At 51.5% G+C, this 12,353-nt stretch overlaps 1 protein-coding gene across 1 annotated transcript; it reads left to right on the top strand.

Moving 5' to 3' along the window:
* The first annotated feature begins 366 nt into the window (after nucleotides 1-366).
* Nucleotides 367-12,034, top strand: QTRT1 (queuine tRNA-ribosyltransferase catalytic subunit 1). The gene is made up of 10 exons (XM_012435926.2): nucleotides 367-631; nucleotides 871-939; nucleotides 1,038-1,176; nucleotides 7,533-7,611; nucleotides 7,730-7,845; nucleotides 10,541-10,679; nucleotides 10,932-11,007; nucleotides 11,142-11,251; nucleotides 11,330-11,417; nucleotides 11,497-12,034. The coding sequence occupies exons 1-10, from the start codon at nucleotides 389-391 to the stop codon at nucleotides 11,647-11,649; spliced, it is 1,212 nt and encodes a 403-aa protein (XP_012291349.1). The 5' UTR covers nucleotides 367-388; the 3' UTR covers nucleotides 11,650-12,034.
* Nucleotides 12,035-12,353: the final 319 nt, after the last annotated feature.

The raw sequence follows: 12,353 nt of genomic DNA, 5'->3' as shown, positions 1-12,353 counted from the left end.
AAGCGCCATCAACAGCTCACTGCAACTTGGGCCAACCACTGTGTAAAGATCTATACAACATCCTGATTCAATATTTACAACGTCTTTATGCTGACATGCTGTAATTCGTCGCATTTTATGCAAGATAAAATTATGGCTAAAAGAGTCTCTGATTGTAGCTCGAAAGCGCTAAGGATGGGATTCGTTCCCAACTCAATTTTGATTCTTCACTTTAGCGTGCTGCGGGTAGGAGTTAAGTGGGCACGCAGCCAGGACCAACGGTTCAAATCCGTTGCCATGGTCCCCCGACGCTTTCCCGGGCTCCAGAAAGCATCGCGCGGTCACGTGACAGCAGCCAACATGGCGCCGCCCACTGTGTGGTACTGCCCACGTGGTTCCGGCAGTCAAGATGGCGGGAGCGGCCACCCAGGCTTCTCTGGAGTCGGCCCCAAGGATCATGAGGCTGGTGGCCGAATGCAGCCTCTCCAGGGCCCGCGCAGGCGAGCTGCGGCTGCCTCATGGGACAGTGGCCACTCCTGTGTTCATGCCAGTGGGCACGCAGGCCACCATGAAGGGCATCACGACCGAGCAGCTGGACGCTCTGGGTTGCCGCATCTGTCTGGGCAATACCTACCATCTGGGTCTAAGGCCGGTGGGTGGGGTCTGCGGCTCGTGGGGAAGCAGCGAGGCCTGGGGAGCCATGGAACGTCCCCCAGACCCGGACACTCCTCCCAAAGTCAATCGATCAGCCGTATTGAGCGCCCCCCATGACTGGGCCTTGGAATGGGCGTGAAAGAGCAGCAGGGACTAAAGCTGGTCAGCTCTGTCCCCCAACAAGAGCCCCCAGGAATGCGTTCACCCCTAATCTGACACTTTATTCCGTCAACCCAGGGCCACGAGCTGATCCAGAAAGCCAACGGTCTCCACGGCTTCATGAATTGGCCTCATAATCTGCTAACGGTGAGCTGAGGAGAGAGCCGGCGTCCCAGAGTACTTCTCTGGAGTGAGGGGTCCCCCATCTCCACCCGCTGACAGCCTTGCGGTGGGGTTTCCCTTAGGACAGCGGCGGTTTCCAGATGGTGTCGCTGGTGTCTCTGTCCGAGGTGACGGAGGAAGGCGTCCGCTTCCGCTCCCCCTACGACGGCAATGAGACCCTGCTGAGCCCGGAGAAATCCGTGCAGATCCAGAACGCGCTGGGTGAGAGGACCCCGGGGAGCCTCCCCTTACCCTGTCTGTCAGGGGGTGAAGGTCACACAGGTCCTGTTCTTTGGCTGTTGTGTGGCTTTGAGCAGGTCACTCCTCCCTGAGCTTCAGTTGGGCCAACTGAAAGCGGGGATACATAATAGCAGGTCTTTGGTAGGATCGTTGACAAGTGCATATGAGATGATGTCAGTGAATCTCTACGCTGGCCGTGTAGTAGATTAAGTATTATTACTGCAATTTTTATTTTATGTATTTATTTATTTACTTATTTTTGAGACGGGGACTCTCTCCATTGCCCAGGCTGGAGTGCAGTGGTACGATCTCAGCTCACTGCAACTTCCACCTTCTGGGTTCAAGCCATTCTCCTGCCTCAGCTTCCCAAGTAGCAGGGATTACAGGCTAATTTTTTATATTTTTAGTAGAGACGAGGTTTCATCTTGTTGGTCAGGCTGGTCTCAAACTCCTGACCTCAGGTGATCCACCTGCCTCTGCTTCCCAAAGTGCTCGGGTTATAGGTGTGAGCCACTGTGCCCGACCCAATATCCCCATTTCTTGACAAAGAGAATTAACATTTTCTGAACCTTGTAAAGAACCATGGAAATACAGGGTCAACACCCCTCTTCCCCTCATCATCCTAATAGATCGACACTGTAGGGTGGAAGAATTTATTTTTTTTTTTGTTATCTTAGATTTATGGCTGAAGCCTCTATAACAAAGAAGCACCTATAACAAAAAAGCCTCAATAACAGGAGAAAAGCCTACAAATTAATTTGACTATTTATTACTACAATTTTTTACTGATTTTAGAGCCCTGACCTTACTTCTCTACAACTTTGTTTGTTTGTTTGTTTGTTTATTTTTGTGATGGAGTCTTTTTTTGTTTTTTTTTTAAAGACGGGATTTCACCATGTTGGTCAGGCTGGTTGTGAACTCCCCACCTCAGGTGATCCACCCGCCTTGGCCTCCAAAGTGCTTGGATTACAGGCGTGAGCCACTGCACCTAGCCGATGGAGTCTTGCTCTGTTGCCCAGGCTGGAGTGCAGTGGCACAATCTTGGCTCACTGCAACCTCCACCTCCTGGGTTCAAGCAATTCTCCCACCTCAGCCTCCCGAGTAATTGGGATTACAGGCACACACGACCACGCCTAGCTAGTTTTTTATATTTTTAGTAGAGATGGGGTTTTGCATGTTGGCCAGGCTGGTCTCGAACTCCTGATCTCATGTGATCTGGCTGCCTTGGCCTACTAAAATGCTGGGATTACAGGTGTGAGCCACTGCACCTGGCTCAAGTTTATTTATTTATTTATTATTATTTTTTTTTGAGATGAAGTTTTGCTCTTGCTACCCAGGCTGGAGTGCAATGGCACGATCTCGGCTCACCGCAACCTCCACCTCCTGAGTTCAAGCAATTCTCCTGCCTCAGCCTCCCGAGTTGCTGGGACTACAGGCACGCGCCACCATGCCCAGCTAATTTTTTTTGTATTTTTAGTAGAGACGGGGTTTCACCTTGTTGACCAGGATGGTCTTGATCTCTCGACCTCGTGATCCACCCGCCTCGGCCTCCCAAAGCACTGGGATTATAAGCGTGAGCCACCGCGCCCGGCCCCAAGTTTTATGTAACACAGGCATCTTTAGAAGTGAAGACCCAAAGATGCAGGAAGACCCATATATATATGGGGTTTTTTTTGTTTGTTTGTTTTGTTGTGTTTTTTTTTTGAGACAGGGTCTTGCTCTGTCACCCAGGCTGGAGTGGAATGGTGTGATCTTGCCTCACTGCTACCACTGCCTCCCGTGTTCAAGAAATTTTCCTGTCTCAGCCTTCCAAGTTGCTGGGATTATATGTGATGCGTGCCACCATGCCTGGCTAATTTTTAGTAAAGATGGGGTTTCACCATGTTGGACAGGCTGGTCTAAAACTCCTGGCCTCAGGTGATCTGCCACCCTCTGCCTCCCACAGTGCTGGGATTACAGGCGTGAGCCACTGCACCCAGCCTGTTTGTTTTTGTTTTTGTACGTAGGATCTGTGTGTCACCCAGGCTGGAGTGTAGTGATGTGATCTCAGCTCACTGCAGCCTTGACTTCCTGGACTCAAGTGATTCTCCCACTTCAACCTCCAGAGTACCTGGGATTACAGGTGCACAGCACCACTCCCAGCCAATTGAAAAAAATTTTTTTTCTTTTTTTGAGATGGAGTTTGGCTCTTGTTACCCAAGCCGGAGTGCAATGGCGCGATCTCGGCTCACCGCAACCTCCACCTCCTGGGTTCAGGCAATTCTCCTGCCTCAGCCTCCTGAGTAGCTGGGATTACAGGCACGTGCCACAGTGCCCAGCTAATTTTTTGTATTTTTGGTAGAGACAGGGTTTCACCATGTTGACCAGGATGGTCTCGATCTCTTGACCTCATGATCCACCCGCCTCGGCCTCCCAAAGTGCTGGGATTACAGGCGTGAGCCACCGCACCCAGCCATAAAAAAATTTTTGTAGAGATGAGGGTCTCACTGCGTTACCTAGGCTAGTCTTGAACTCTTGGCTTCAAGCAATCCTTTGCCCTTACCACTCAAAGTGCTTGTATTACAAGCATGAGGCTGGGCACGGTGGCTCACACCTGTAATCCCAGCACTTTGGGAGGCCGAGGCAGGCATATCACAGGGTCAAAAGATCGAGACCATCCTGTCCAACATGGTGAAACCCCATCTCTACTAAAATACAAAAAATTAGCTGGGCATGGTGGCATGTGCCTGCAGTCCCAGCTACTCAAGAGGCTGAGGCAGCAGGATCGCTTGAGGTGGAGGTTGTAGTGAGCCAAGATTTCGCCACTGCACTCCAGCCTGGTGACAGAGTAAGACTCTGTCTCAAAACAAAAAAAACCATGAGCCACTGTGCCTCACCCCTTTATGTTTTTGTGTTTGATGAAGAAGTGGCTAGTTGTGAAGAAATGTGATTGGACAAAGTGAATATGAGCTAATTGTGATAAGCTTGGGGGAACTGTGTATTCAAAAATAAGGACATTTGTTCCTTGAGGTCAGGACTAAGATGGGTACCTCTGCCATGAGGGTCTTATGATCATCTATGATGAGATCAGCTATTTTTTTTTTTTTTTTGAGATAGAATCTTGCTCTGTCACCCACGCTGGAGTACAGTGGCATGATCTCGGCTCACTGCAACCTCCACCTCCCGGGTTCAAGTGATTCTCCTGCCTCAGCCTCCTGAGTAGCTGAAATTACAGGTGTACGCCACCACCCCCAGCTAATTTTTTTTTTTTTTTGAGGCGGAGTTTCGCTCTTGTTACCCAGGCTGGAGTACAATGGCGCGATCTCAGCTCACCACAACCTCCGCCTCCTGGGTTCAGGCAATTCTCCTGCCTCAGCCTCCTGAGTAGCTGGGATTACAGGCACGCGCCACCATGCCCAGCTAATTTTTTGTATTAGTAGAGACGGGGTTTCACCATGTTGACCAGGATGGTCTCGAGCTCTTGACCTCGTGATCCACCCGCCTCGGCCTCCCAAAGTGCTGGGATTACAGGCTTGAGCCACCGTGCCTGGCCAATTTTTGTATTTTTAATAGAGACAGGTTTCACCATGTTGGTCAGGCTGGACTTGAACTCCTGACCTTTGATCCGCCTGTCTGTCTCCCAAAGTACTGGAATTACAGGCATGAACTACCGCGCCTGGCCTCAGCTAGGTTTTATAGCCTCCTTCAGGAGAAGGTCACAGAATTCTTTCTAGGTTTTTTTTGTTTTTCTGAGATGGACTCTTACTCTGTCACCCAGGCTGGAGTGCAGTGCTGTGATCTCGGCTTGCCACTACCTCTGTCTCCTGGGTTCAAGCAATTCTCCTGCCTCAGCCTCCCGAGTAGCTGGGATTATAGGTGCTGGCCACCATGCTTAGCTAATTTTTTTTTTTTTTTTTTTTTGAGATGGAGTTTCGCTCTTGTTACCCAGGCTGGAGTACAATGGCGCAATCTCGGCTCACCGCAACCTCCTCCGCCTCCTGAGTTCAAGCAATTCTCCTGCCTCAGCCTCCCAAGTAGCTGGGACTACAGGCGTGTGCCACCATGCCCAGCTAATTTTTTGTATTTTTACTAGAGATGGGGTTTTACCATGTTGATCAGGATGATCTTGATCTCTTGACCTCGTGATCCACCCGCCTCGGCCTCCCAAAGTGCTGGGATTACAGGCGTAAGCCACCGTGCCCGGCCTTTTTTTTTTTTTTTTTTTAGTGGAGACAGGGTTTCACCATGTTGGCCAGGCTGGTCGTGAACTCCTGACCTCATGATCCACCCCCCTCAGCCTCCCAAAGTACTGGGATTACAGACCTGAGCCACCGCTCCCAGCCTCTTTCTAGTTTTATGTCCTGCTTCAAGGAAGAAGGGAAAGTAAGACTGACCTTCCTGGGGCGGCATGTCCTGAACCTGTTGTTGTCCTTAGGCCCCTCTACTTAGGGATTCCGTGGCCTCTACTCCCTGTGGGACTTTGGGCTGGTGATAGACCGTTTTTGGAGCTTACAGTCCACAAGAGAGACAGGTATTGGTGAAAATGTTACAATTGGGGGGAAAAAGCACAGGCAGCCTCATGCCTGTAATCTCAGCACTTCGGGAGGCTGAGGCAGGCGGATCACGCCAGGAGATCAAGACCATCCTGGCCAACATGGTGAAACCTCATCTCTACTAAAATACAAAAATTAGCCGGATATGGTGATGCGCGCCTATAGTCCCAGCTACTTGGGAGGCTGAGGCAGGGGAATCACTTGAACCTGGGAGGTGGAGGTTGCAGTGAGCCAAGATTGAGCCACTGCACTCCAGCCTGTAGACAGAATGAGACTTCATCACAAAAAAAAAAAAAAAAAGAGTTTGAGACCAGTTTGGGCAACATGATGACACCCCGTCTCTACAAAATTAAAACAATTAGCTAGGCATGGTAGCAGGCAGCCATAGTCCAGCTACTCCAGAGGCTGAGACTAAGGAACTGTTTGAGACCCAGGAGTTGCAGGTTACATTGAGCTATGATTCCCCCACTACAGTCCTTTCTGGGTGACAGAGAAAGGCCCTGTCTCTTTAAAAAAAATAAAGTATATATATTTCTCTTCTTATCTTCTTGATTTCATAAGATCTGCAGTGATATCTCATGCTTTTTTTTTTTTTTTCCCTGAGACAAGGTGTCATTCTGTCAACCAGGCTGGTTGGTACAGTGGTATTATCTCACTCACCTCAACTTTTGCCTCCTGGGCTCAAGTGATTCTCCTACCTCAGCCTCCCAAGTAGCTGCGACTACAGGTGTACACCACCACGCCTGGCTAATTTTTGTATTTTTTTTGAAGAGACAGAGTTTTGCCTTGTTGCCCAGGCTGGTCTCGAACTCCTGGCCTCAAGTGATCTGTCTACCTCAGCTTCAAAGTGCTAAGATTACAGGCATCGGCCATTGCACCCATCCTTTGGTTGATTTCATAATCTTAGATCATCTGTAGTATATTGCAGCAAATTCCCTATCTCTAAAACATAAGAGTTGTTTTTTTAAATAAAAAACACAGCCGTAGAGGCTGGGCATGGTGGCTCACACCTTTAATCCCAGCACTTTGGGAGGCCAAGGTGGGTGGATCACAAGTTCAGGAGATCGAGACCATCCTGGCCAACATGATGAAATCTCATCTCTATTAAAAAAAAAAAATATATATATATATATATATATACAATCGCCACAATACTATCACCCCATCTAAAAACAGTTGACAGTAATTCATTAACATCATCAAATATCTGGCCAGTGTTCAAAGCTCTAGTTATTTATTAATTTTTTTGAGGTGGAGTCTTTCTCTGTTGCTCTGTTGCCCAGGCTGGAGTGCAGTGACGCGATCTCGGCTCACTGCAACCTCTTTCTGGGTTCAAGCGATTCTCCTGTCTCAGCCTCTCAAGTAGCTGGGATTACAGGCACCTGCCACCACGCCAGGCTCGCCTCAAATTCCCGACCTCAGATGATCTGCCCACTTTGGCCTCCCAAAGTTCTGGGATTACAGGCATGAACCGCCATGCCTGGCCAGCTGAGCCCTACTGATGGAAGTTTGGTTTCCCACTCTTAATGTGGCACATCACGCACTAAGGAATCCCTTTGTACATTTTAGGATTTTTGTTCTGTGTAACACCATGGGATTTTAAGCTGGGCAGAGGCAGGATCAAAGGCACATTTTGTAGGGCTCCTTCTGGCTCCTGCATAAACAGATTGGGACAGCTGTGTGGGAGGTAGCAAGACTGGGGATGGGGGGTGCTCTTGGGGAAGCCTCACTTGTCCCCATGTGATAGGAGGCTTTCTTCAAGCACTGGGGGCTTTCCCAGTGATGCTGCCCCTGTCTCACTGTCAGGCTCAGATATCATCATGCAGTTGGATGACGTGGTCAGCAGCACCGTGACCGGGCCACGCGTGGAGGAGGCCATGTACAGGTGTGTGCATGCTCTGTGCATATGTGGGGCATGTGGGGCATGGGGATCCTGGTCCTGTAGCCTTGTCTCCCATCGCCTCACCAGGCTCCTGAGGCTTGTGTGTGGGGCCCCCTTGCAGGTCAATCCGCTGGCTAGACCGGTGCATTGCAGCCCATCAGCGGCCGGACAAGCAGAACCTCTTCGCCATCATCCAAGGGGGGCTGGACGCAGATCTCCGGGCCACCTGCCTTGAAGGTAGAGCTGGGCACTGTCAGGCCCAGGGCCTGACCATTGCGGAGGTCTCCACATGGGCCTGGCACGTGGCGGCACTCGATTGTTAATGGGTGGAAGGGCACAGCGGTGGAAAAAACAGCCGAAGCAAAGGCTCTCAGGCCATGTGCAGTAGTAGACTGTATTAAGACAATGGCTGTAATTTCAGTAGCTCACGGTCTTCCAGTATTTTTTTTTGAAACGGAGTTGCACTGCGAAGCCCAGGCTGTAGTACATTGGTGCTATCTCTGCTTACTGCAACCTCCACCTCCCGGGTTTAAGCGATTCTCCTGTCTCAGCCTTCTAAGTAGCTGGGATTACAGGTACCCGCCATCATGCCCGGCTAATTTTTGTATTTTTTGTAGAGATGAGGTTTCACCATGTTGGCCAGGGTAATGAACTCCTGACCTCAAGTCTTGAACTCCTGACCTCAGGTGATCCGCCTGCCTTGGCCTCCCAAAGTGCTGGGGTTACAGGTGTGAGCCACCGCGCCCAGCCAGCTCATTTCATGGCTAACCTGGATCTCTCATTTTTATCCCAGTTGTTATAAGTCTTCACATATTTTTATTTATATTTTTTAAATTTTACTTTGGCCGGGCATACAGGCTGAGGCCGGCAGATCACATGAGATCAGGAGTTTGAGACCAGCCTACCCATCATGGAGAAACCCTGTGTCTACTAAAAATAGAAAAAATCAGTTGGGCACCTGTAATCCCAGCTACTCCAGAGGCTGAGGCAGGAGAAGCGCTGGAACCTGGAAAGCAGAGCTTGCAGTGAGCTGAGATCATGCCATTGCACTCCAGCCTGGATGACAAGAGTGAAACTCCATCTCAAAAAAAACAATGTTTACTTTAAGTTCTGGGACACACGTGCAGAATGTGCAGGTTTCTTACGTAGCTTATACATTTGCCATAGTGGTTTGCTGCAGCTGCCAACCTGTCATTAGGTTTTAAGCCCCACACGCATTAGGTATTTGTCCTAATGCTCTTGCTACCCTTGCTCCTTACCCCCGGAAGTCTTCACATATTTTGTGGCAGAAATGTTACAGTGTTTGATGACAGGCTATTGGTTTTTTTTTTTTTTTTTTGAGACGGAGTTTCGCTTTTGTTACCCAGGCTGGAGTGCAATGGTGCGATCTTGGCTCACCGCAACCTCCGCCTCCTGGGTTCAAACAATTCTCCTGTCTCAGCCTCCTGAGTAGCTGGGACTACAGGTGTGTGCCACCAGGCCCGGCTAATTTTTGTATTTTTTTCAGTAGAGATGGGGTTTCACCATGTTGACCAGGATGGTCTTGATCTCTTGACCTCATGATCCACCTGCCTCAGCCTCCCAAAGTGCTGGGATTATAAGCGTGAGCCACCGCGCCCAGCCTATTGGGTGCTTTTTGAGAGAAAATCTTGCTCTGTCCCCCAGGCTGGATTGCAGTGGTGTGATCTTGGCTCACTGCAACCTCCACCTCCCAGGTTCAAGAGATTCTTCTGGCTGGGCGCGGTGGCTCACGCCTGTAATCCCAGCACTCTGGGAGGCTGAGGCGGGCGGTTCAGGAGGTCAAGAGATCGAGACCATCCTGACCAACATGGTGAAACCCTGTCTCTACTAAAATATAGAAATTAGCTGGGTGTGGTGGCACATGCCTGTGGTCCCAGCTACTCAGGAGTCTGAGGCAGGAGAATTGCTTGAACCCAGGAAGCAGAGGTTGCAGTGAGCCGAGATTGTGCCACTGCACTCCAGCTTGGCGCCTGGCGACAAAGCAAGATTCTGTCTCAAACAAAAGAGATTCTCCTGCCTCAGCCTCTGAGTAGCTGGGACCACAGGCGTGCACCCAAGCCTGGCTACTTTTTGTATTTTTAGTAGAGACAGGGTTTCACCATGTTGGCCAGACTGATCTTGAATGCCAGACTTCAAGTGATCTGCTTGCCTCGGCCTCCCAAAGTGCTGGGATTACAGGTGTGAGCCACCGCGCCTTACCTGACAGGCTGTTGTAACTCAGCATATGGGATGTTTACTGTTCTCAAATTTGGAAAATTCTGATTTCTGAAACACATCTGGCTCCAACAGTTTCAGCTAAGGGACTGTGGGCTGTGCCTCTTCTGAGGATTGAAGGAAACGGTCTTGCATACAGCATGCACTCAATAAATGTTCACTGAGATCAGCAGCAGCACCAGCCCCTAGACAGACAGACAGACTGATAGACCCTCTCCTCTGTCTCCCTGTCCCTCTCCCTCTCCATCTCTGCCTTTGTTTTTTATTTATTTATTTTTTGAGACGGAGTTTCGTTCTTGTCACCCAGGCTGGAGTGCAGTGGCGATCTTGGCTCACTGCAACCTCCGCCTCCCGGGTTCAAGCGATTCTCCTGCTTCAGCCTATCAAGTAGCTGGGATTACAGGCATGTTCCACCACACCCAGCTAATTTTTGTATTTTAAGTATTTTCACTGTGTTGGCCGGGCTGGTCTCGAACTCCCGACCTCAGGTGATTACCGGCCTCAGCCTCCCAAAGTGCTGGGATTACGGGTGTGTGGCACCACGCCCAGCCCATCTCTGTCTTTGTCTCTGTCTCTGTGTGTTTCTCTGTCTCTCTCCCTGAGGGACTCTGGAAGTCTAGGCAGGGTCTGTTCTGGGATTGAAGAGCAGCTGCATTTCCTCTTCTGTGGTTGCCCTCACCTTACCCTGTACCCTCAGAGATGACCAAGCGAGACGTGCCTGGTTTCGCCATCGGGGGCCTGAGCGGGGGTGAGAGCAAGGCACAGTTCTGGCGGATGGTGGCGTTGAGCACCTCTCGACTGCCTAAGGACAAGCCCCGATATCTGATGGGGGTTGGGTATGTTGTGGATAGGGGAGCCAGAACCCTACCTGTGGGGAGTGGATTCCTGGGGACCCCCTGCCCTGCTTGGGGGCCGGCATTTGGGGGAAACGGACACAGCTCTGATCTGGGGGAACTAGGAGGACGTGGCTGTCCCTTGAAGGCTGTTCTGAGGGAATGTGGCCCAGTCTGGACCATGCGAGGGGTGGGAGGGGCCCTGGGAAGCCCCTGAGGTTCTCTGCCCCCCTCCCACCATGGCTGCAACCCCAGCTATGCCACCGATCTGGTAGTCTGCGTGGCTCTTGGATGTGACATGTTCGACTGTGTCTTCCCTACACGGACAGCGGTGAGGCTCTGGCAGAAGGCGGTCAGGGCAGGGGACCGGTGCGGGACTGGGGAGGCAAGCCTGGGGGTGGGAGGGCCCAGGAGAATGAAGCTCTGTGTGACACCGCCCCTTCCCTCACACTTCCTCTCCCGCAGCGCTTTGGCTCTGCCCTGGTGCCCACCGGGAACCTGCAGTTGAGGAAGAAGATGTTCGAGAAGGACTTCGGCCCCATAGACCCGGAGTGCACCTGCCCTACGTGCCAGAAGTAGGCAGGATGGGGATCTGGGGTGGGGCGCAGAGGGGACGGGGCGGCTGTGCTGAGCTGTCCCCTGACGCTCTACAGTCACAGCCGCGCCTTCCTGCACGCACTCCTGCACAGCGACAACACCGCCGCGCTGCACCACCTCACGGTGCACAACATCGCTTACCAGGTGAGCCAGTGCCCGGGGCAGAGCTGGCGGGGTTGTGTCCCAGGCACCCACGCCCCACGCTGACCTCCCCTCCCTGCAGCTGCAGCTCATGAGCGCCGTTCGCACCAGCATCGTGGAGAAGCGCTTCCCGGACTTCGTGCGGGACTTCATGGGCACCATGTACGGGGACCCCACCCTCTGTCCCACCTGGGCCACTGATGCCCTGGCCTCCGTGGGAATCACACTGGGCTGACCTGGCATTGGGGGAGGGAGGGAGGGAGGTGTTAGAAGATCCTGAAGGATTTCTTTTTGGAAGTTTGTCTTTTTTTTTAATTGTGACTTACAGAGTGTGTCTGTGTCTTCTTGGGGAGGTGACCTGTCTAGGTCCCCGTTCTGGTCTGAGCGTCACTGTGGTTGAATATCTCCCCTTCTGACCAATCATAACACATCACCATGGCAGCAGCTGATAGCTGGAAATCACCTGCCAGTGCCCATCGTGTAGGGGGTGCCCCAGAGTGGGAGCAGCAGCCTGGTTCCTGGGACCCAGGCCCCCCAGACACCATGGAGGCCTCTCTATTTTCACAGCTGAGGAAACAGGCCCAGGGAAGGGAGGTAACTTGCCCAAGGTCATCACCATCAAATAAATGGTATCTTGGCCAGGCGCGATAGCTCACGCCTGTAATCCCAGCACTTTGGGAGGCTGAGGCAGGCGATCATGAGATCAAGAGATCAAGACCATCCTGTAATCCCAGCACTTTGGGAGGCCGAGGTGGGTGGATCACGAGGTCAATAGATCGAGACCATCCTGGTCAACATGGTGAAACTCCGTCTCTACTAAAAATACAAAAAATTAGCTGGGCATGGTGGCGCGTGCCTGTAATCCCAGCTACTCAGGAGGCTGAGGCAGGAGAATTGCCTGAACCCAGAAGGCGGAGGTTGCGGTGAGCCGAGATCGCG

The sequence above is a fragment of the Aotus nancymaae genome, unplaced genomic scaffold (assembly GCF_030222135.1).
Source record: "Aotus nancymaae isolate 86718 unplaced genomic scaffold, 86718_ANA_hifiasm-v0.15.2.pri h1tg000028l, whole genome shotgun sequence".
Classification (NCBI taxonomy): domain Eukaryota; kingdom Metazoa; phylum Chordata; class Mammalia; order Primates; family Aotidae; genus Aotus; species Aotus nancymaae.
The sequence above is the reverse complement of the archived record's forward strand: the minus strand, read 5'-3'. Positions and strand labels throughout refer to the sequence as shown.